At 44.0% G+C, this 25,143-nt stretch overlaps 1 protein-coding gene across 1 annotated transcript; it reads left to right on the top strand.

Annotated features, from left to right (window-relative positions):
- Positions 1-937: 937 nt before the first annotated feature.
- Positions 938-18,449, top strand: FAM124B (family with sequence similarity 124 member B). The gene is made up of 2 exons (XM_059392692.1): positions 938-1,933; positions 15,702-18,449. Exons 1-2 carry the CDS (start codon positions 1,202-1,204, stop codon positions 16,347-16,349), a joined length of 1,380 nt encoding a protein of 459 aa, XP_059248675.1. The 5' UTR covers positions 938-1,201; the 3' UTR covers positions 16,350-18,449.
- Positions 18,450-25,143: the final 6,694 nt, after the last annotated feature.

Below are 25,143 nucleotides of genomic sequence, written 5' to 3'. Positions count from 1 at the left end.
CTGAAGATAATTCATTTTAAGATTCATGACCTCAATAAGAATTTGCTTTGATGTCCTTTCCCCATCCTTAGGAAGAAAATCCAGGCCAGAACTTCCAGGTCCCTGAGAGGCACCTCATCTTTACTTCTCTGGGGCACCTCTCAGTTCCTGAGTGTAAATTTTCCCTCAGCCACTTTTTAGCTGTGAGACCAATTAGGCGCGTAACTTAGATTTTCTATTACTTAGCCCTGGGTCGTTGATCAGTCATCTGGGGGAAAAATAGTCTTTTCTTCATAGGTTTGTTGCAGGATTAAATCCATTTATGTAAAGTTTTAGAGCCTTTTATGACTGGTGCCTAGTAGATCCTCAATAGACCTGAGCAATAATATCATCCATACTGGGAAGCTTGAGCTCTTCTTGAAGCATCAGCATGAATAACGGGAGTTTTGTTTTTTTTTTGTTGTTGTTCTGGTGTTTTGTTTTGTTTTGTTTTTGTTTTTGGCAACATCTCTTTTAATTTTTTGCAACATTTCAGTACATATACTCAGACTTTGCATCAGAGCAAATCATCTTCAGTGAACACTCAGTATTATTTAGATACAGTATCTTCTCTTCAAAGGTCTAGCATCAGTTGTCATAACAAATAAAAAGACAAAGGACAGTGGAAATCCTGGCAAGGGGTCAAGTTTCGAGAATTGTTTGAAAGTAGTCATTGTATTCAGGTGGCCCGGCAGCCTGCTGTAAACACGGAGAGATGTAAGGAGGAAATCAGAACCCATTGTGGGTCCACAAAATGGATGTCTTTTCAACTAAACAGATTGCTATCAGCCTAACAGAGCCGACTCATATTCCTTTTTGCCTGGTACTTCCTTTACGGAGTGTCCGTAAGAACCACCCACTTGGGTGTTTCTCAGGATTACAGGTTTTTAGGTCAAACGGAAACCGGGGGAGTGCCTGGACAAGCCTAAAACACAGTTACATTATGCGTGAGCTGGATGGCATTGACCCCAAGGCTGTTGTGCCCCAGTTTGTGTGAATGGTCTGGCTGTGCGGCCACCGGCAACCAGGAGCCCAGGTTAGGAGCTTTGTTCTGAATTGGCTGCAGGTTTCCTGGGCGGCTGAAGGCTCCGCTGGAGAACTGCCCGCTTCTTCCTTCGCTGCAGAAGCTTGACGGGTGGGCCCTCCACGCCTGCTTCCTTTGTCCTCCCCGGGGCAGTCTGGAATGGACGGGACACCGGAGCCTTTGGCCATGATCGTCCACCTCCTCGCCGACTCTGGACATGGCTCGCTTCTGCAGCAAACTCTGGATCAGCTCCTGGACTGCATATGCCCAGACGTGCGTCCCTTTCTGGTGTCCGAGAGGGTCAGTCCAGTAAAATACTACGACAAGTGCCACTCCAAGCGCTCACGGTTCCCGGGGATGTCTGTGTTGCTCTTCCTGCCCAAGAGCGTGGGAGAGGAGCGGCTCTTCCGGGTTCTTGACTCCCTCCAGCACTGGCCGTGGCAGTGCTACTCTGCCCCGAATGCTCAGGGGAGGCCGTGTCCCTACCCTCCTTCCAACCAGGAGTTCTACAGTCTGGACAGCCAGATGCCGGTCTGGGGTGTGAGGCAGGTGCACCACGGCGCCGAGATCCTGAGGGTGACGCTCTACTGCAGTTCTGATAACTATGACGATGCCATCAGACTTTATGAGCTGATCCTGCAGAAGGAAGCCACCGTGCAGAAGAGCGACTCCTGTGTCTTCGTGCTCTATGCCACCGAGAGCTTTGCTCTGCAGCTCTCCCTGACGCAGCTGCCCCTTGGAATGTCAGTGGACCCCAGAGAGTCCTCAGTGCTGCAGTTCAAGGTTCAAGAGATCGGCCAGTTAGTGCCTCTTCTCCCCCATCCGTGCGTCCCCATCAGCCGCACCAGGTGGCAGACACAGGACTATGACGGCAACAAGATCCTGCTTCAGGTATTCCGTTTTGCCTCTGATCTTGTTGGTACACATGGAACTGTGTGATTTTCCATCTGAGACGGGCCTTCGTGGTGATTTAAGGCTATGGTTCTCGACCTTGCTTGCGCATCAGAATCCCTGGGGAGCTTGCAAAAATTCCCATGCCATACTTGCATCCCAGGCCAATTAGATCGGCATCTCTGGGGGCACCTTGGATGGCTCAAATATGTAGCGTCAGGGTTGAGAGTCGCTGATCTAATAAAATCCCCTCATCTTACAGATAATGGAGTTTATGCTCCCGGAGCTTGTAGCTTATACAACTGGTTTGCGGTAGAATCCAGTGACCCCCGTTTCTCAGATTGTCCTTTAAAACTGTATGCAAAGACTTTGCCCATGCCTTGGGTTTGGGGAGAGTGTAAGCTCTTCCCATCTGACCTAAAGAAGCTGAAGTTGTAATTATGGTTGACAGTATTACGTTTGCAGTCCTGCTGACTTAATTTTTTTTTTCCTGTTGACTTAATATTTAAGCAGCTTGGATGACTGTCCGTTTTTCCCCAAATTAAGTTAGATGGTTAGAACTCCTTTAGAAAGAAAAGCTGGATATGAAAACCTTCTTCTGTAAGCACCCCATTTAAGCCAGGCACAATCATATGATCACTTCTGTAATGTACCATTTCTTGTGAAGTGTTCCTCAGCCATTGAGCCTTGCACCCAGTAGCTGCCTGGCGTAACCTCGAGGTAATAGTAACATCTTCCTAACGTGTGGGTTGTTTCCCACACAAAGTGATGTAATGCTTCAAGTGCTTAAGATAGTGCCCAGAATGCAATTTTAGCTATTATTATCTGTTATAACCTAAACTAAGTGTTATTACATTGATAACTTTAATTCTTATGACAACCTAGGAAGTCACCATTTTTCCCATTTTGCAGATGAGAAAACTGAGTTAATTGCCTAAGACACAAGACACAGGTAGGGAAGTGTCTACTCAGCTCCCAAATGCACGCAGTTACCCATTATTGTCCAGTCCTCGGTGGGTGTGCGTGGGTGTGTAAGTGAGTGCAGGCAGGTGGATGTGTGTAATACTCACAGCAAAATATTCTGTGGCTTCTGTCCTTGAGAAATGATCAAAAATGCCTTTAAGGCCTATTGGGTAAAGTAATAATATGAGGGAAGATGAATAGTCGTTCCTTTGATTAATCTTATTGTCATCTGCTTTGACTTATTAATAACATGAATCATATTGATTCTATATTAAAAGAAATATAAATTATTTACCTTCTTCTTCACCTAAGGGGGACCGGAACAGTTTCTGTGCCTTTTACTTAACTCAGCAATTTCTGAGGCATCTCAAGTTTCTCCTTCATCCTTCAACCTTGGTTAGTCTCTAGCATTTAAAATCAACCTCACTGTCAAACAAACATTTCATATGTGTGTGCAGCAGGGGGCACATTTTTAACTGTTCTTGTTTTTAAGATCAACCCAACCAACTTGGATCAGATGCTCTTCTCTAAACTGATTACTGCAAGGGAATGGGATCGTGTGGGTTGGTTAGTTCTGAGGCAGCGGCTAAGCCCTCCACACCTGGATTATCTGTGGAGTCAGACCCTCCTGGGACTCCCCGGGGAGGGGAAAGACCCCCCCAGTGAAGATCAGTAGGGGAACAAATGTGGGGTGGCCCAGAAGACCGATGTTGACCAAAAAAAAAAAAAAAAAAAGAAAGAAAATTATACCTATATTCAAGGGAAAGCCATAACTACCAATTAACCTCTCCACAAATAACCTTCCCTCAGGGCTGGAATGGACACGCGTGTGGGCGTGCTAGACATGACGAGGGCCCACAATGGGCAACGCTTCCTGAGGAGCGATACCTGGGCCTGCTGAGGCTGGACATCCCAGAAGGAAGTAGCCAGATGGAGAAGGAAGAAAGGGAGAAAGGAGTTCTAAAGAGGAGAGAGAGTGGGTGACCGCGTGTGGTGTGGCATTTCCTTAGCAGGGCATGTTCAGAAAACTGCCTGAGGTTCTATGTGGCTGGGGCTGAGAAGGGGGGTGAGGGGAAGAGGGGGAGCAGGAGGGTGAAGACTACAACCTCAGGAATATGGTGAGACACTGGAAGGTCAGCCCCCTGAGGGCAGGCAGCTCTTTGCCCACTTTCTTATTCCCCGGTACCTAGAATAGAGTCTGGCACACGGGAGGCAAATACACTCTCGTGTGAATGAGCCAGAGTCTTGCTAAGAGCTTTTCTTTTATCCTTACTGCAATCAGTACTCATGGATGGGGCCAGTGAGTGGTACTGACATGTATAATTTGTTATGAGGATGAAAAAAAAAGAATGTAAATGGAGGTGCTCTGTAAAGTAGAAGCTGCAGGAGATCACGCAAAAGCAATGCGATTACTGCCTGTGTGTGTGAGAAACCACCAGCTGTCTCGTCAGATGCCCACAGTGAACAATTCCTTTCCCACATGACCTCCTGTCAGTGCAGATGGTGTGATGCTTCTCAGAGTCTTGAATGTCTATTTGTGGTGAAAATGATAGTAGGGTACATAGTAGGTGCTCAGTAAATGAATGAGTGTATCAATAAATGATCAAATGTCCATGTTTCTTCATTTACCAAGTACTCTTCCTGAGTGTTCTCCATTTGTCTTAGTTCTTCACGGCTGCAAAAGCACGGTGGATCAGTTCTTCCCTTCCCCTTTCTAGCAGTCCTACTTTGTTCCTGCATTTTTCCCATGGTTGCCCTGTGGGAGACGAGACGGCTATCCTTCTGTGACCCTTTTGTTAGGGTTTCAGTGTGATGTCAAGCTGCCTTCTGTGTTAGGTGTTCTGTGTGCTGTTGGGCTGACGGGAGGCCCAACTCTCCCACAAGTGCCTGGAACACCAAGTGGCCTATGGTCAATGCCCTGTCCTCGCCCTGAGTGTAGGGACAGAAAGGGATAATTTGACCAAGTTTGGAAAAGTTGTGTGGAAGATGTATGACCTGGAGGGTGACTGAAGTGGTTGTAGAAGTAGTGTAGAGCTGGAGAGTTCATATGGATTTAGGAGAACGATTTTTGGCCCATTGAGTATGGGTGCAGGAGGATCTACAACAGGCATTAAAGAGTCATTTATTAATGTTTTTTAGAGAAGGGCAGACATGATAGTCTATAGTACACACTTCAGGATGCTAACCCTAGTACCATCATATAAGGTAGATTGGATGGGTATTAGACTGACCAATCCAGAGGTGACTTCAGTCATCCAGTCAGGGGCCAGCAAAGTTTTGAGTAAGGGGACCCACAATGGAAGTATGAGGTTAAATATGAACTGTAGTTCAGGAGTAGACCTAGCAGATTTGGAAATGAAATTAGATCTAGGGGTCAGGAAGAGGGATGCGATGACAAGTCTGGACCCATTGGGTTTGAGATGTTTGCAGATCATATGGATGACGACATTCCCAAGTTAGGTGGCCTCTGAGAGCTGGAGCTTGGACTAGTGACATAGGTTGGGGATGATGGCTGAAGTCCTGGGAAGAAGTTATCAAGGAAGAGAGCTTAGAATGAGAAGCAATGAAGATAGAGCCTATAAAATGTCCACACTCCAGGAGTGGGGAAAGAGAAGAAGAATGAGTGAAGGAATGTGAGAAGGAATATCCAGAAAGAAGGTGAAGGTCACAATGTCAAAGAAGCCAGTGTGTCACTTGGTAGCATGCCATAGTCCCTGAGATGTGATTTCTCAGGTGCACTAGGACACGACCCTAAGGCTCTTTCATCCTGCTTCCTCACCAGGCCATTGGTCTCTGGTGGTGTTGCCAGTATCTCCTGGGAGATCTGCATGGGCTGTACGGCCAGCTCGCCTTCACTGGTAACTGTGGCCACCACCACCCTGCACTTAAGGGCATGTCCTTGTGGACATCTCCACAATGCTACTGAAACCAGGCTGTAATTTTCAACAAGATTTCTGAAAATTTGAGCACAAAATGAGGAAAACAACAAAACATTCTGTACAAGGAAGGTAACTTATAGGATCTTGGGTGTCACCATTCAGAGGTCCTTGACCAGGATGTGACCTTGAGGTCCTTTCCCAGGTCTCTTCCTTGGGCTCTCCACATCCATCACTAGGAGGTGCTCCAGGCCAAGCACACAACAGAAGGGAGTTTCCCGCTTAGCCCCTTGAGGGCTTACCTTTCAGGTCTTTCTTGACAAGGGTTGACTACTTTCCAGGATAAATGAAATGGGAAAGTTCATACACATCTCTGCCTCCTGTCCCACTGTGGTGGTGTCTTGTTCATAGACCTGGACAAGGGGGCTCAGTTGCACCAGTACATGAACCCAACATCAGTACAACCTGGATACTGAGTCTCAACAACAGACACTGGTCATAAGCCATCCTTTCTGGCAGCTCTTCCCAGTTTATTCTGATGCATGAGCTGGAAGTCATGCCTGCAGATCCTTCCTCCAGCCCTTGGGCTAACCTCTTAATCCTCTAGAATTAGTACTTGAGTTAGAATCCACAGAGCTCGCCAAGAACTAGCTTTCGATTTCATTGATTTTATCTACTGATTTCCTGTTTTCAATTTTACTGATTTCTGCTCTAATTTTGATTATATTTTCTTCTGCTTACTTTGGATTTTTAAAAAGATTTTATTTATTTATTTATTTGAGAGAGGGGGGGAGAGAGAGAGTGCGAGGGGGAGCAGGAGCAGAGAAAGAGGGACAAGTAGACCCTTAGCTGAGTGAGAAGCCTGACATGAGGCTCTATCCCACAACATTGAGATCATGACCAGAGCTGAAATCAAGTCAGACACTTAACCAAGGTGAGCCACTCAGGTGTCCCACTCTTGTCTTTTTTTTTCTGGTGTCTTTTAGGGTTTTTTTTAAATCTTTGACTTTTGTAATTTGGAAAATGATGTGTCTAGGTGTAGCTTTTGTGGAATTTTTGTGCTTGGTGTTCTCTGAGCTTCCTGGATTTGTGTTTGGTTTCCAACATTAAATTGGGGGAACATTTTCAGTTATTGTTATTTCAAATATTTCTTCTGTTCCTTTCTCTCTTTCTTGCCTTCTGGTCTGCCTACTATGTGTCTGCTATACTCTTGGAAGCTGTCTCACAGTCCTTGAATATTCTGTTCTGTTTTTTTTTTGTCTTTGCTTTCTTTGATTTTTAGTTTTGAAAGTTTTTTCTGAGGTACCTCAAGCTCAGGATTCTTTCCTCAGCCATGTCCAGTCTACTGATTAGTCCATCAAAGGCATTCCTGATTTCTAGAACAGTTTTTTTTTTTAAATTTCTAGTGTTTCTGTTCTTTCTTAGTGTTTTTATCTCTGTTAATATTGCCCATCTGTTCTTGCATGATGTTTACTTTATCCATTAGCGCTCTTAGTACATTAATCATAGTGTTTCAAATTCCTGGCATGATAATTCCAACAACTCTGCCATGTCTGGTTCTGATACTTACTCTGTCTCTTCAAATTGTGGGTTTTTTCTTTTCACCTTTTAGTATGCCTTGTGTTTTTTGTTTTGTTTTGTTTTTGTTTTTGTTTTTGCTAGCTAGACATGATGTAGCAGGTGAAAGGAAGTGCTGAAAATAGGCTTTTTGTAATGTGGTGGTGAGGAGTTGGGGGAGGGGAAGCATTCTATGATTAGATTGCACACAGTCTTTTAGTGAGTCTATGCCTTACACTGTAAATTCACAATTATTTTAAATTTTTTTTCTCCCTCCTTTGGCAGGAGAGGGCTAGAATGGCTAGCTAGATTTGGCTAGAATGAGCTAGAATTGAGTACTTCCTTTCCCCCAGGTTAGTCAGGCTCAGGTTAGCTTCTGGTTAACTAGTTTTCTCTGAGAGCAGGCTTTTTGAGAACACAGTTTTCTGGCATGTTTTAAAGTGGTGCTTTTTCTCCTTGCCTTCTATTTTTCTCCAATATTTATCGTGAGCATCTGATCAAGCTCCTGGAGGGAAATCTCACAAGCTCGTGAGGCCCCTCCGTGACTGGGTCCCCCTGGAGTTTTTAACCCTCACAGTTATCCACACCAAGCCTTCCACAATTCCTCAGTCACAGTTGAAGTTTTCCTCACCTGGCATTGGCTCCTGTTGTGGCTTCCACTTATGAGTCTCCACTCTGAGAAGCCGTGATTCCCTGTATTTGTCTGTCGTCTCTCTAGTCTTGGGGGCTGCTGTTGGCTCTGCGTCCTTCCCTCTCATACAGATGTTGGAACAGTTTTTGCTTTTCCAAAAAGCGCAATGCTTGCTCTCACCAGCAGCAGTAAATGTTGACTGCTCCTGCCTCAAAAGTCTCTCCTCTGTGGGCTTCCATAAGCCAGCTCTTTAAGCAGTTTTCTTCTGTCTGGCTGTCCCTTCGTTGTTTCTTCCCAAGGACTCACCTCTTTCTTCCTGTCCCTGAATCAGGTTTGCTCACCCTTGGTGGTACTGACATCTTGGACTAGATGACTCTTTGTCCTGGAGAACTGTCCTGTGCATTGCTGATGTTAGCAGCCTCATTGGCTGTGCCACTAGATGCCAGTAGCAGTGACCCCTGAACTCCAGCTGTGACAATCAAAATGTCTCCAGACCTTGTCCAATGCCTCTAGGAGGTGGAGTTTCCCCCAGTTGAAAACTGTTTTCCTCCACTAAAAGTTTCCTTAAGATTAAGACATACAGACCATCCTGTGGATTTAGCATCAATTTTGTTCTCCTTATACCTGTGTTTGCATGTCTAGCTCTTGAGTTTAGCTTATTTATTTATTTACTTATTTAGCTTATTTCCACTTCCCTGTAAGACAATTTGAACATAATGTCTCATCCTCATCTTACATTCAGTCCAAGCAAAACCAAAGTCACCATCTCCCCCATCTTCTCCAGCTCTGGTAACTCTTTTCCCATTTGCTCTGGTTTTGAAACGCTGTCACTATTAAAGCCTCTGTCACTATTACTGCACTTTCCAGAAGTGCCACATTCGGTCACACCCAACTGTTGTAGTTTTTCTCTGGAGTCATTCCTCTTCTCCCTTCCTTCTTTAAGCCCTCAGAGCTGTAAATGTACATTATCACTGTGACATTCTAACTCTTCCTTCTAGTTCCAGGCATCCCATTTTATCCAGCACATCACAGATGAATATGTTTTCTAATTTTTATTTTTTTAATAGATTTTATTTATTTATTTGACAGAGATCACAAGTAGGCAGAAAAGCAGGCAGAGACAGAGGGTGGGGGAGAAGCAAGCTCCCTGCTGAGCAGAGAGCCTGATGCGGGGCTCAATCCTAGGACTCTGAGATCCTGACCTGAACCGAAGGCAGAGGCTTTAACTCACTGAGCCACCCAGGTGCTCCACATGAATATATTTTTAAAGGACTGCTACATTTATGGCTATCCCAACTTTCTTTCCAGAACTCTAGGCTCACTCCTATTCCCAGAACCTACACCCAGGTATTTTCTTTATGGTAATAAAATACACATAATATAAAATCTGTCAATTGAACCATTTTTAAGTGTTGGGTTCAGTGCCATTGAGTACATTTAGAGTGTTGTGCAACCATCACCATATTCTGTTTCCAGAACTTCTTCATCACTCCACCTAGAAACTCTGTACCTATGACACCATAACCCACTATTATCTCCTCCCCTCAGTCCCTAGTAACATATGTTCTTCCTTCTGTTCCCATAAATTTGCTTACCCTGGGCACCTTCCATATGTGGAATCATATAATATTTGCCCTTTCGTCTGGCTTAATTCACTCAGTTTAATGTTTTCAAGGTTTATCCATGCAGCATATATCAGAATTTCATTCCTGTTTAGGTTGAGAATGGTCCGTTTTATGGCTATCTACATCTATGTAATGCCCAGGCTTTTCCTTGTCCAGAGATGTCTTTCTTTTCCTCTTTACTTATCCCTCCTTCAAGGCTCTGCTCAAATGGCAATTTCTCTCTGAAATCTGCCATGAGGCTTAAGTACGCAATTCACTTCCATTTGGTGTATATTTTCCATGGACATTTTTGTGACACACAACTGATTACATATTTTCTTATTCTTGCACCATGTAATTTTGGAGTTTATGACTCCCTACCTCTTTTCAGTATTTTGTAATAAATGTCTATTTCCAGTAGACGAGGAGGTAGACAGCTGTTTCTGAAGCATGGGTTGATTGACTGCTTGTTTTCAGGAAATAAGTCTTGTCTCTTCAGAAAAGGTGTATATTCCAGAAGCTAGTTTGGTGTAAGCAAGCGTGTGGTTCTTTTCATTTTATCAAGAGACATTTAGCTAAGTTTGTCCTTATGTTCTTCATTAGCTATTGAAAAATGAAAGAACATAGCTTCTCATGAAGAAAGTGATTCATTTTCTTCTGTAGCTTTTCTTGAGGGTCCTTTCTCATTTCTCAGTCTCTCAGCTGGATGCACTTGCAATCTATTCCACCCTTCCTGTTCCTTTCTTTGTTTCTTTTCCGTTCTCCATCCCCACCCTTACTGACACTGACACTGACAGACAGACAGACAGACAGACACACACACACACACACACACACTCCCATCCCTGCTCTTCTTTTCACTCAATATTTGGGTTTATGCTGCCCTGAAAGAATACTTGGACTTGGAAGGTTTTCACTCTTACAGAAAGAGGTTAACATCAGTGGCTTTGGTTAATCAGTTAAAGTAAGTACCTTTAATTTAAAGATCAGTTAATTGGAAGGGACTGGCTCCAACTTTTAGGGAAGCAAGTTTGGCATTGTTTTGGGGTTTCTTATTATCTGTATACTTTGGTTCCATTTAATTATTTTTTTCCTCAGTGTAGAAAAAATTCTGTTTATCTATTTCTTGCAATCACTTCTAGTAAGAGACAATATTATTTTCCCTTCATGATGTGAATCTGTTCTTAAACAGCTTCATCATTTTTCAATGATGTATGTTCTCTTGTTACTCAAGTGTTTGGAGTCAAATGAGTGACAAATGATCTTTCTATTCATCAAGATAACTGCTAGCGTTCCCTGAAACTTGGAAAAAGCTAACTCTCAATTTGTAACATTTTACAAATATTTCTTGGAAAGATGAGCTCTAAATGATCAGAATTCCTACAAATTTGTTTCACTTTATTTTTTGGCAAGAGGAGCTTTCTTCTCTCTCAAGGGATTTCTCTCAATCACTCAACATTATGTTTCTCCTAGAAATTCTTCACTCTAATTGCAGATATTTGCATTTCTACATTAATAATGTTGCACTCACTTTCGTTATGTGATCTAAGGATCTTAGACCTCTCTTGAAGAAGGAAAAGTTGACATTGCCTTTCCTTAAAATGTTTGCAGAAATTGCCAATCACACGATGAAAGCCTTTTTGAATTTTCTCGATAAGGCTTTATAACTACTTAATGCCAAATAATTAGGGGTCCAATACATTGATTCTACATTTCCATACATTTCTACGTGTAAAAATTTATATTTTTTCAGGTGCTAAACTTATATATCCAAAAGACATCTAGTGGTTACTTACCACGTGCTAAGCACCATGCTGGGTTCGTAGATACACAATAAAGAAGGTGAATACAAACCTTCTTCCAGATGGCAAGTTTATAGGAAGACACAGATAAGTAAGTGTGCAGGTGCATAAGTGTTGTATCTACTATGGTATGGTAATACAGGCTGCTAGAAGAGCTAGTTACAATAGTAATTACTATGATAATTACCAACTCATATTTAGCACTACTATGTCCCAGGCACTGCCATCATTTAACCATTTCAACAATTCTATGATGCTGGTACTTATGATTATCTCTTTTTATAGATAAAGAACTGAGACATAAGAGTAGGAAACTTGTCTAAAGTGCAATAGCTAGTAAGTGGCAGAACCAATATTTAGGGGACTTACCCCATATTCGGCGCTATCAAGAATGCTTCCAAGAGGAAATGATGTAGCAGCTGGAGTTGGTCATGGGTTTTTAGGAAAAAGAGTAGCAAAGACATATCCTAGACAAAGCAAATAGTATACACAAACATTGGCACTGGAAAAGCATAAATAACATCCAAGAAGTTCAATTTTGGCAAGTGGAGGCTGAAAGGGAGGAAATGGTAATTGACCAGGCTGGAGGAAGAAGGGGCAAACTGTGAGAGCTGCCATAAGGCATAATTAGAGGACTTTGATTTTTATCTCAAGAAGAGTAGAGCCACTGGAAGCAGGAGGGTAGCATGATGAAAACTGGTTTTGAAGCTCCCCCTTGTAGTGGAGTGGAGAAGGATTAGACAGAGGTAAGAGTATCCATGGGGCCCCATCATCATATGACCATTGCAATAATTCAGACAAGAGATGGTGAGAGCCTGACCTAGGGTTAATGGCATTGTACATGGAGAGACAGGAAAATCTGAAAGATCTCTGGGAGGCAGGGTCCATGGGAATGGATAACATGGGGATGAAGAAGGGAAAATGATGCTCTTGCTTGACTAACATGAGCCTAAATTGTTCAAAGAAAAGGAAAAGACTAAACAGAACAGAATTAGCATGAATAGGAAAATGAGTTCAATTTTGGACATGTTGAGTTTGAGTAGCTGGTTCCTGGAAGATCAGTGGATAGGGAAGTATGAGGCTTAAAACACAGATCTGAACTGTAGTTATACTTTTGGAACACTTCATCATTTTGATAGTAACTGAAGGCATAGATATCCCTGAGATTGCCCTAGAAGGGTATATAAAGGAAGAAGAGAACCCAGGTCAGCACTGAAGAAACACAACGTATAATGAACTGACAAGAGAAGAGGCTCCTGCAATGGAAACTGAAAAGTGGTGGATGGAAAGGAAGGAGAAAATCCAGAAGAGTGTGTTGACATAGAAGCTTAAGAAGACTTCAAATGTAAAGGAGAAAGATCAACCTTGAAATTTCAACCAGAGCCAGGGTAACAATGAGTGACAAGGAAGCTGATGGCAGATGATCTTGGCAAGAGCAATTTCAGTGGCTTTGTAGGAGTCTGTGCTGTGGGTAGGGGAACTAAGGGAGAGTGGTGTTTAGGATAAATGAGTGTGGACAAATTTTATAGTGAGGCTTGGCTGTGAAGGAGAATAGAGAGAGAGCTGGAGGGGAGAGAAGGGAAGGAATGCATTATTCATGATAGACTTGAGCAGGCTTAATTGCTGTTGCAAAGGAGTAGGCAGAGTACCAGGAAGAGAGAAAGACTGGAAAAACAAGATAACAACATAGGAAAAAATGAATCATTGATAAGTTGGGGTGGCCAGGAAGGCAGGAGGTGATGGAATTCACAGTGCAGACAGACTGGTCCCTTTCTTTGTGGAGAGAATGGTGATGTTGTAGGTGCGTTGGGTGGCAGGCAACTTAGAGTTGCTAGCTGGTGATGACTTTTGTTTTCTCTGTAATCTAGATGGTGAGACCTTCAGCTGGGGGGCTGGGCAGAGGTTGTGTCACTGAAGGTTTTAGGACAGTTCAGAATGTTTGAAATAGCTGCCTGTGGCAAAAAGACAGGTGGCTAAGGCTACAGGACTGGGGAGAGACTGGGCAAAGTTGGAAACCACACCATTATGGTGATGTCACTCTGAGCAGTCATGTGCATTTCTTTGACAGCTTGAAGTTCAAGGTACAAGTTCAGGGAATGTGGGCATGCAGATGGACATGGAGCTGGGAGGTCTTGATAGAGGCTTTGACAGAAAAGGAGTGGTAGAGGGGAGTTGGATGTATTGGTGAGGAAATCATTGAAGTGATGGTCTTTGGACTCCAGCTGATGTGGAAGGAGGTATTGATGCTGAAGAGCTGATGTAACAGGAGAATTGAATGTTGGAGCAGGAACATTTATTTAACTTGGGTCTTTTATAGGTGGAAGGCACCTGGGAGCTCAGAATAGTTTTCCATTTTTAAATGGTCCTGGGAACAATGTCATGACACATGAAATTTGCACAAGATTGGCTGCCTTGGTGGCTCATTCAGTCAAGTGTCTACCTTTAGCTCAGGTCATGATCCTGGGGCTCTGGGATCGAACCCCACATTGGGCCCCATGCTCAGCGGGGAGCCTGCTTCTCCCTCTCTGCTGCTCCCCCTGCTTGTGTTTTCTCTCCCCCTCTGTCATATAAATAAATAAAAATCTTTTTAAAAAATTGCACAAGATTGAAACTCAGCCACACCCACTTACTGCATTGTCTTTGACTGCTCTGTGGCAGAGCCTGATCATGAAAGGAAAGACCATAGGTCCATGGAGTCTCAGATACTGATTGTATGGTCCTTTACAGAAAATATTTGCCAACTTCGATGCCAAAGGAATTGGTGGAAGCAGCTTTCTTGCTTTTTGAGTTTGGTGACAGTCACTCCACCATTTCTATCAGAGATAAAAATTGAGGGGAGGCCATGTGCGTGGATCATGTATATAAACACATCCCATAATATACTCCTTTCTAGACTGGCTTTCTTATTGTTCTGATTTTTTCCTTCTTGCCTGGTGAGGTAAATTTGTGCCATTCTTTTAATCTTCTTTTAATTAATTAAAAAAATTTTAGAGCGGTGTTATGTTCACAGCAAAATGGAGCAGAAAGTAGAAAGAGTCCCATGTGCTCCCCTCCCCCTCACAGGCACACCCTCCCCCACTGTCCATATCCCACCAGAGCACTGCCTTTGCTACAACTGATGAAACTGCATAGACACATCATTTTCACCATAGTTTATATTAGGGTTCACTCTTGGTGTTGTACATTTTAATGGTTTTGACAAGTGTGTAATGACATGTATCCCCCATTGTAGTATCATACAGAGTAGCTTCACTGCCCTCAAAATCCTCTGTGCTCTGCCTGTTCATCTCTCGAACCCCTGGTAACCACTAACATCTTTATGGTGTCCGTAGTTTTGCCTTTTCCAGATGTCATATAGTTGGATCCTACCATAGGTAGACTTTTCAAATGGGCTTCTTTCACTTAGTAAATGCACTGAAGGTTCTTTTGTACATTCTTTTTGATATTTGGGCCGGGAGGGATGGACCCTGGATACCAATTTCTAAGGGCTACCGACAAGATAGAGAAAATAGAAATATTCTTAGTGAGAAATATTCTTGGTGAGAGTGTTGTGTAAGGAGTAGGGTATGAGGCTCCCAGGAGTCCAAGGATGGAAGGCAGGCCAGTGAACTCTACTGTGCAGAGGTAGAGAGCAGTTAACTTGAGGGTGGCAGTTCTGCTGAGTAGGGTCTATAAGTTTGAAACCAGTGTAGAACTGCTAGGGACGAAGACACTGCAGGTCCCATATAGGCAGTCCCCCTCCTTTCTTGAATGTTTTTCCACATGCTACTACATATAGCCTGTACCATAAATAAATGGTGCTCCTAGATTTAAAGAATATTGACTTCAAAAGTGTCTAATTATTAGATTGCCTAGAATGCCCACATGTCTTGTAATAGCTCAATAGCTCAATATGTATCATCAACATGATATGAAAGGACTTCGGAAGATTGAATTCTTATTCCACTATTTATCTTTTGGTGGCTCTTGATTTGTGTTCTTATTTTTCCATAGTTGGTAATACATCATTTGCAACCCAGGTGAGACCACCAAATAACATCAGTGAACATCTTGGCATCATTCGAACAACATGATCTATAAGAACTGTGCTGTTGCATTTGATTCTCAGAATCTTCACCTTATTGGATGTTCACTTAGGGAGTCTGGGAGAGAGAGAAGTTTGGAGCTTGTGCTGATATAGCTCGTGATTCGGTTGTACTTACTACTTCACTTCAACTGGCTTTATTGAAAGTCTGCTGTGGGCACTGGATGGCAGAGGATGAACGGGACATGGTCTGTTCTCGGCACTTAGTTAATGGAAAACATCTGCTGAATTTGTTTTCCCCTGTCCCTTAGGTCCAGTTGAATCCTGGACTTGCTGTGAGGAATGGCGAACTTTCCTTTCTGAATGGCACCTCGGGAGACGACACACTTTTCCAGGGCTCACAGCTGATCCCTGTCTCCACAAGGAGGACCCTGGAGCCAAGAAGCCGAAGGAGCCGGGCCAGGAGGCTCAAGGTGGGTTCCCCGGAGTGCCCGGAGTCTGCTGAGAGCCCCGTGTCAGACAGTGTTAGTGGCACCTTGTGGAAAAGCCCTGGCTGCTCGTCCCAGGACAGGAGCTCCGCCATGGGCGTCCAGATGCGTCTGCCTTCTCCCCACCTCCAACCTGGGGCCAGAAAAAAAGTCCTCAGCCTGCAAAACAGCTTTGGGAAGCTGGAGGCAGAAACGAATGTTGACACAGGTTGCACCGTGGTCAATTCTGATCTCCGACAATCTTTTCGGAGCGGATTTTCAAGGGATCTGCAGACCAGCCAGGCACCATTGTGCTTGCCAGACTCCTCCTTAGGGGTGACTGCCTCCAAGAACAATAGAATCTTTAAGGCAAGGACCCTTTCTTTGTCAGTTGCTGGCCGAATGGACCTTGGTGCAAGGAAAATAATCTCAAAATGTCCCCTTCACCTGCCAGTCCAGGGTGAAGAAAAAGAAGAAGAATTCTTTATATAGCCTGAAACAAATGTGGTTTTCTAAAACACAAGATCAGATACAGTGTTCTAGAAATGGAGCACTGACCTAGAATCAAACAGTTTCTTGGTCACGTGAGGGGGCCTGAATGCTAGCCACACTCAGATCTGTATTGCTTTTATTTCAAACGCGCATATTCTAATGGTGCTGTGAAGCATTGTTTATTTGCCTTCATGGTTATGAAGGAACACAGCCAACGCATAGGGAGGAAACCAAAGCCCTTGTCCCTGGAGACACACTAACCCAGCTGGCTGTGTTGAGTGCAGCACCTACCAGGAATAATTGCATCATATGCAAATGAGTCGGGCGTGTTATACAATGCTGATGAGTGGATGTAATTTGGTTTTAATTTTACTTGGGTTGCATAGTTCATCCCCTTGGACAACATGGACTACTTATTCTTTAGTGTTTTTTAATTTTTATGTGACCTCCTTTGGAAACAAGGCCCTGCACACCACATAGCCTCTGGTGATTTTGCCTTTCAAGTTGTTTGCATCTAGAATGAGTTCACATGCAAGTGTTTTGAAAATTACAATTAATTTTTTTTCCTGTTTAATGAGCAGAAATACTAGAAGTCAAAAGATCAGGTAAAAAATGAAAAGGAGGCTCTAGGATTTTCCTGCTCCTCCATTTCTCATTTGTTTCTGCACTACTTCAAAGGGCCAGTCATTCCTGTTTCCAGCCAGAGAGGAACATGGCTTGACTGGGTGACTCCAGATCTCTACTCGACTTGACAGGACAATTGGACTGGACGGGTTGTTGGAGCAGGACTTGTGTTCTTCTGGCCATGTTCAAATTCCTAAATGTCTTTGCAACATGCATTCATCCATTTACACGTTCATTCATTCAGCAAATACTTATTGAGCACCTACATTTGAATAAAGACATTGATGTATGGTCCACATACCATCTGTGGCCATCAAACCCAAAAGGTATTTATGGTCTTACCAGCAATTCCATTCTTTCAACACTTGAGACTATGTTGAAGTTTTACCTTGATTCCTCTGGGACCGTTTTCCACAAGTGATTTTCACACTTGCTGCTCAAGGTTGTAGTAAACAGGTAGAGACTGGGCATATTATGAATTGTAATGACAACCATGATGGACAAGTTCTCATTGCTCATGTGTGTATTTTTCTTTTGGGTCTATACATACATTTAAAAAATATCTGAGGTCTCTGTGTTGTGGTTAATTTATAAGGCCTTTTGACCCCATGAACTTTATTCTCCAGGACAGATGTTACATAAGATTATAAATGCTGATTTAGCTGGATCTCCTGGTGACCCTGACACATAGTATACCCACTTGGGGAGAAAGAGGAGTTCAGGTTCAAGGGTGAGTCTTAGGTCAGGGACACCTTCCGAGTTTGAGTGCCCTGCTGAGCTTGAAGAGCTGAAAAGAAGGAGACTTGCAAATTGACAAGGATGAGACTTCTACGTTGATTTTATTTTTCTGGGGTCACAACATCAGTATATTCCCATTCTCATTTTCTTTCTCTCTGTCCCCCAGACTAGAGTTAGATTTTAGGAGGTTGAATGAAGTCCTTAATTTTGGTCTGATTTTCTAGAATAAGAGTTAAAAAAAATTGGAAGTCTTATTTAAATGGAACTATTGAGCTGCCTTGAAAAGCACAGCAGGGGGCAGTTCTGAAATTTCTTTACCACTTGTTTTGAGGTAACCTGAATTCTTGAACATAATACATGGGTGAGACTATAAGTACATGGAAATTATGAAGGATGCTGGGAAATGTGAAGGGGTGCCTTACAAAATTGACTTGTAAAATAATACACTCTTAAAATGGCACCAACTCTACTCCTCAACCCAGGAATCCAATTTAAAACATGGTGGGATGGACATTCTAGTGTGTCAGGGTGCCAGAGACTTCGCTTTGGGCCTCAACTTTTAAATTTGCTACTTATGGGATCATGAGTTGTCAGTGTTCTTGACCGTCTGTTGCTTCTCCTGTTGTAACAAAAGATTGTTAAGAGAATCAAGATGGCGCCCATGAAAGCATTTGGATATTGTTAAGCCCTATAAATAGGTAAGATAGTATTATTATTAAAAATAGTCCTTCAGGCCAACAGGAGGTTTTTTTTTTGTTGTTTATTTTTTGGAAACAACTTTTAGTAAAATCAATGATTCAATTAAAAACAAAAGAAAAGCTCAGCTCTGTAAGCATTTTTATATGTGTGCCACTTACTTATGTTCACATATCTAGAAGGGAAAATATGGATGGAAAGAATCAAATACATCCTAGAGTTCAAAAGAGATTGTATATAACAGGAATAAGCTATGAACAGTTTAATCTGATTTATCAAATTAGCCAGACTCTATACTTACTTATGCTGTATGTTTTAAAATATAAAACGGGTCACTTTTTAAATCAGAGGGACTTTCAATAATCAGATTACTTTATATTTCTCTATAGGTACACTAAAAATCAGTTGCATTGCAGTTGTTTGGCTATTTTAAACTTTATTAATAAGGTTAAATTAATAATATCATACTTCTTTGCAAGTGATATTTGGACATTGCTGAACATTAACGGAAATGATAGTGTTTGGAAACTTTTGAATGTGTCCATTAGGAAAAGTAGAGCAGGGGACTTGGGGGTCGGGAGGCGGGGAAAGGCCAGTGGGGAAGGGGGAGGGGGAAGGCCTTGATTTACAAAGAGAGGTTGGGCAGGAGCCTCAGCTGCTCCCCCAACCCACCCTCTGCTCTGATGGAGATTTGTAGAGGCGATCTGGTCCTTCCATGGCCCCAACACTCACCCATTTTTACCATGGTTCACCCCTTTTTTTTCCTTCCAGAGGGAGTCGGGGAAAGGGAAAAGGAAGCCAAAGAGAAAAGAATGAAGCCCATTTTCTGTTCATTAGAAACTCCTCAATGTCATTTCCATGTTATAAAACCTATTCAGAAATTCCCAAGATAACTTAACACTGTCTGCTATTCTTGAATCTTCTCTAAGCCCTCATGTTGGGGCTTTCTCTCCCTTTTCCTTCCTTCTTTCCTTCCCTCTCTCTTCCCTACCCCTTCTGTTCCTTTCCTTTCTTTTCTTCTCTCTTCCCTCCTTCATTCCTCCCTTTCCAAACCTGCCCTGTGCCCTGTACATGGATTTGATACTTTCTTCATTCTTGGCTCAGTTTTGAAATACTCTGTCTTGGAGTCATCTCTCAGGATTCCTGAAAAGACTATAAGCAGACCTGTTGGCTCAGCTCTGGGAGAATGGGAAAGAAGAGGCCACGTCTGCTCTGAGGAAGCGCTCCCCACTTTCCAACTCACGCTCAGGACCCTGCTCTGGGACTAAGAGACCCACATCACTTAGAAAAATGTTGGTCTCTCCACCCAAGGCTCTCTCCTTTGAGGCCTACTGGACTTTTCTCTGAGGTCGGAGATGTTTCCAGTGCATTTCTCACAATTAGCAACTGAAAAACATTGGCTGTAGCCTGTGATAGGAAAACAACAGGGCCTGATGGCTCCAGAGAGCACAGAACTGGAATTTATGTGGTCAAGAACTCAGTACTTGCAAACTTCATTTTCAAATACATCATTTAAAAGTCGAATTATTCTGGAGACTCTATCCGGGTTACTGAAGACACACCAAGGTCTCTGGCTTAGCGTGAGAGGAAATGGATTGTTTTTACAAGTCCCCTGTCTGCCAGAGATGTTTCTGAGTTGTTTAAAGACAATAAATACTTCTAAAGAGGGTCGATGACATTAAATGTGCAGCAGATGCTGGATGACCTGTGCAGCCCTTCCTACATGAGAGGTGCTCTCCTAAATTTTTCAATCTTTATGCCAATCCTTTGAGATAGGTGTTATAATTATCCCCTCTTTTACGAGTGAGTAAACTGAGGCACAGAGAGGTCAAGAACCTAGTCCAGAATTGCACAATGAGTCAGTGGCATGGCTGGATTTGAACACTGGCTGTCTGGCAGGAGTCTGTGCCCATAACCACTCCAGCCTCCTGCCCCTCGAAGTGGGGCGCAAGACAGGGGGAACTCAGCTTCTGCCTAGGACCCACACTGCCTCAACACCATCCGTCTGGACAATGGCATATTATGTCAGTTTCCTTTCTGCTCCATCTGCCCAGACCCGCCTGTAGTGGTTCCTTCTCATCATTTAGGGTTCAGGTTAAAATCCCCACTGCAGGACACCTGACCAGATAGCTCCCCCATTGAAGCAGTTCTGGAGCCCAGCCCCTAGCCCAGTGCCAGGACCAGAGCAAGTGCTTTTACAAATATTTTTCTCAGTGAATGCACAGCAAGGGGAAGGAACACAGACGAGGCCCCCACTCTCTCGATGCCGGGGGTGAGAGGTTGTCCTAGGCAGCTAGGGCTGCTATGAAGAAATATCACACACCAGGGGGCTTCAACAACAAAAATGTGTATCTCACAGCTCTGGAGGTAGGAAGTCCAAGACCAAGATGCTAACAGGGTTGCGTTCAGGTGAGAGGTGTCCTCCCATCTTGTAGGAACCTACCTTCTTCCTGTGTGCACACAAGGTGTGGGATGGGGGAGGTCTCTTGTGCCTCTTAGAAGGAAGGGCACAATACCTACTCCTGAGGCCTCCGCCCTTATAACCTCATTCTCAAAGTCACCAACTACCATCACAATGGGGATGAGGGGTTCAACGTATGAATTTTGGGGGACACAAACCTTCAGTCCATAACAAAGAGGAAACATTTCTCCCCTTCTGTGTCCTAGGTGCCGGGTCTCCTCTGGAAAGCACCCCCCCCTTTTTTTAGATTTTTATGTATTTATTTATTTGACAGAGATCACAAGTAGGCAGAGAGGCAGGCAGAGAGAGGGGGAAGCAGGCTCCCCGCTGAGCAGAGAGCCCAATGAGGGGCTCAATCCTAGGACCCTGAGATCATGACCTGAGCCAAAGGCAGAGGCTTAACCCACTGAGCCACCCAGGTGCCCCAAGCAGGTTTTGTCTTTAAGAGATGTAGCCACACTGGACCGTTGGAGCAAAAACTGGATGCTGTTGCTCTCATCACAAGGGCTGTTTGACCTCCCGCAGGGGCAGACTATGGTTGATTCAAGCTAACCTCTGTAAGTTGTGGTCTTTTTTTTTTTTTTTTTTTTTTTTTTTAAAGTTGTGGTCCTTTTAAGTCTTCTCACAGGATAGGATTTGCATCTCTGAATTTTCTCTTGCTTTGCACAAGGGGCTGAGTCACAGAACTAAAGTGTGACAATTTCAGCAGGACTTTTTAACGAGGTTGCAAATATTTACCTTGTTTCCCTATCATGAGTCTGTCATTAGAGGCCACTATTGTGACAATCTAATTGCTGTGGGGTCAGCTCCAACTTCTTTTTTCCCCCTCTACTTTACCCCAAAAGAGGACAAGGTATAATTTTTAAATTAACTTATGTTCAGAAAATTTCCCCCAAAGGTGTCTTGGTAGGAGGCAAACCCTCCAAAACACAACGCACGTTGTGTAGGGGTTTTATTTGTTTGTTTTTGTTGTTCATTTTTCATCTCCTTTTCCTGAAGGAAATAAAACTTGTACCTCAGAGTGGTACCTCAAAGCATAACAAGGTAGCCAGCCAATGGATTTGACATGACAGGTCACATGCTGGCCAGGGGTCCTATCACAGCAGGAGGACCAATACCACAAACAGGAGCTAGCAAAGGTCCCCAACATCCAGTTCTAGCTCTTCCATATGCAGAGAGTTTGGCCATGCATTGTGAAAATAGGGTCCTTTTACACCTGGCAGATGAGGGGACATGCAACATAGACCTGACAAATCATGTGCTCTCCTCTGGAATTCTGAAGCTCCTAGCAGGGTTGGGCAATCTCCTTTAGCTGGGTCATGGGGATGTAGGGAGGGCAAACAGCAGAGTTCTGGTCCTGGGGGGAAGTGAGGTACGGTCTTCCACTGAGCCCTTATCCCAGATCGATTCTGGGGCCTGATTCTGGTTGTGATTCTTCCTGTTCACCTTCCTATTGTTCTTGTGCATTTTCTGAGTCCCGTTCCCCAGCCTTCTGATAAATGAATTCTCAGCTTAAATCAGCCAGCATCAGTGCTGTTTATGCACCAAATAATTGAGATCAATACAGAGTGAAGCGCTAACAAGGGGTTAAGGCCAAGTACAAAACTAGGGCACCATATTAGGGAATCGAATTTTCGAAGGGGTAAACAAAAAAATGTTAAAAACTATACATTTGGGGGTTCGGTGTCTCTTTGAAGTTTTCTTAGCTTTGATTCATTTGACTCTTTTCCTTTTGGATTGCTTCTTTCCTCTCCCTTATGGCTGTGGCAGTATGACCTGCCCCCTCCCCTTTCCCACGCTAAGAAGGAAGCAGGATGGGAGCCACAGAAGTGGGGGCCGGGGTCCCTTCTGAGAAGTGCTCTGCCTCTAGACTTTTGTCCAGGCTAGACAAAAAGAATCCAGCATGTAGTCTGGCTAGGTCACCAGAACAGGGCCTTGAATTAGAACCCTTCCATTCACAGGAAAGAGAGACTGAGAACTCATTTAAGCAAAAAGGGGGAAAAAGGAAAGCTATCAGGTCACATGACTAAAAGACTGTCAGGAAACCACAGCAACAGGGTCACACCCCACCACCTAGCTCCCTAGCGAAGAAAGGTCTTTTTCCTGCGCTTCCAAAGAAAATTCCTGGAGAGGCCTCTGATTGGCCTGTCCTGAGTCACATGCTCACCCCTGAACCAATCAGTGCACCCAGGTGGTGGAGTTCTCTGATTGGTGAGACGGAGGTTCTGTCTACTTGTTGGAACGAGATTTTGAGCAGACAGGAAGAAGAGAGGCAGTCCCACCTGAACACCACGGAAAGGGACCCCACCTGGGACGCCTGGGTGGGTCAGTCAGTTAGGCGTCTGCTTTTGGCTCAGGTCATGATCCCAGGATCCTGGGATGGAGCCCTGCATCAGGCTCCCTGCTTTTACCAGCTTCTCCCACCCTCCCCGCACCCCTCCCCTCCCCCCTCCCCGCACCCCTCCCCCATGCTTGTGCCTGCACCTGCGGCCTCTCTCTAGCTCAAATAAATGAATAAATAAATAACTTAAGAAAAGAGAGAAAGGATCCCCAACAGGAAAGGTTCCTATTAATTGGAGGGAGTGAGAAGAGATGCCAGCAGGCAACAAAAGCCGGTGTCCTGTCCTGGCCCAAACTTAGCTGCTAAGGAGGAGCCTCCCCACATGGTCCCTGGGAGGAGGACCCGGGCAGCGGCTTTTGGTCACCTCTTTCTTACAAAGAACGTGCGTTTTTTTTTTTTTTTTTTTAAGATTTTATTTATTTATTTATTTGACAGAGATCACAAGTAGGCAGAGAGGCAGGCAGAGAGAGAGAGAAAGGGAAGCAGGCTCCCTGTGGAGCAGAGAGCCCGATGCGGGACTCGATCCCAGGACACTGGGATCATGACCTGAGCCGAAGGCAGCGGCTTAACCCACTGAGCCACCCAGGCGCCCCAAGAATGTGCGTTTTGACAACCCCTCAGTCTACTTTGTTTGTTCTAGAGCCTGTATTAGTTTCCCAGCACCGTTGTATGCAGGACCACAAGCGTCATGGCTTAGAGCAACAGGAAGTTAACCTATCACAGCTCTGGAAGCCACAGTCTGAAGTCAAGGTGTTGGCGGGGCCTCACCACCTCTGGGGCCCAGGTGGAGAACCCTTTATTGACTCCTACAGCTTCTCTCAGTGTTCGTTGGCTTGTGGCTGCGAAAGGCCAATCTCTGCCTCCACCGTCAGTCACCTTCTCTTCCTCTTTATGTCTCTGGCTGTTTCTCATAATAACACCCGACATTGGATTTAGGGCTCGCTAGAATAATCCAGAATGGTCTCAAAATCCTTACCTTAACTACATTTGTAGGACCCCTTTTCCAAATTAGGTCACATTTGTTATTTGCATCGTCAGTCACCCTTCCTTAGCCCATCCTACTTCTCTCTCTCTCTCTCTCTCTCACACACACACACACACACACACACACACACACACCCCAAAACCTCCATTGAGTTAGGACCTGCCTGTCATGTCATATTTGTCTTCATAAGGCCGAAAACAGTACTTAAACCAGAGTAGACGCTCTGTGAATGTTAGCTGATTGAATAAAAGTACGAAAGACTTGATCCCCTTGGATTCCATCCCTCCGCGCTTCTTCCATACATCTAGTCCGGCTCCAAACCCATTCTGTCCCTGTCGCGTATGCATGTATCTCTGTCCCTCATTAAAATACACACTCCCTGAAGCCTCTTTTTCCTGATTGTGGGTTATAATTTTTGCCCTTTAATTCAGAGCAAGGAAATTTAAGTGCTAAATATTGTGTTCCATGTGCACCAAGGAATTAATAGAAGATGAAGACAAATGTAAATGCCTGTGGCGTGGTCTTGGTTTTACTTTCTTTGTCCAGCTGTAAAGAATTCTGGCTTCCCCTCCTCCTCCTCCTAATACGTTTTTCATCTCAAATTACAGGTGAAGTGAACAGTCACTGTGTCCAAAACTTTGACTATTTTTTTAAAAAAGATTTTATTTATTCATTTGACAGAGATCACAAGTAGGCAGAGAGGAAGGCAGAGAGAGAGGAAGGAGAACAGGCTCCCCACTGAGCAGAGAGCCCGATGCGGGGCTTGATCCCAGGACCCTGGGATCACAACCTGAGCCAAAAGCAGAGGCTTTAACCCACTGAGCCACCCAGGCGCCCCTGTTTTTTTTTTGTTTGTTTGTTTGTTTTTTTAATCTACGTCTCCTTTCTCAACTCAGTCACCTCCCTCAATTCTTATTTCCTTAACTTGGCCCTGAACAACTGATGCATA

Source organism: Mustela nigripes, chromosome 3, assembly GCF_022355385.1.
Source record: "Mustela nigripes isolate SB6536 chromosome 3, MUSNIG.SB6536, whole genome shotgun sequence".
In the NCBI taxonomy this organism is placed as follows: domain Eukaryota; kingdom Metazoa; phylum Chordata; class Mammalia; order Carnivora; family Mustelidae; genus Mustela; species Mustela nigripes.
Note: the sequence above shows the minus strand (reverse complement) of the source record. Positions and strands in the feature narration are given on the sequence as shown.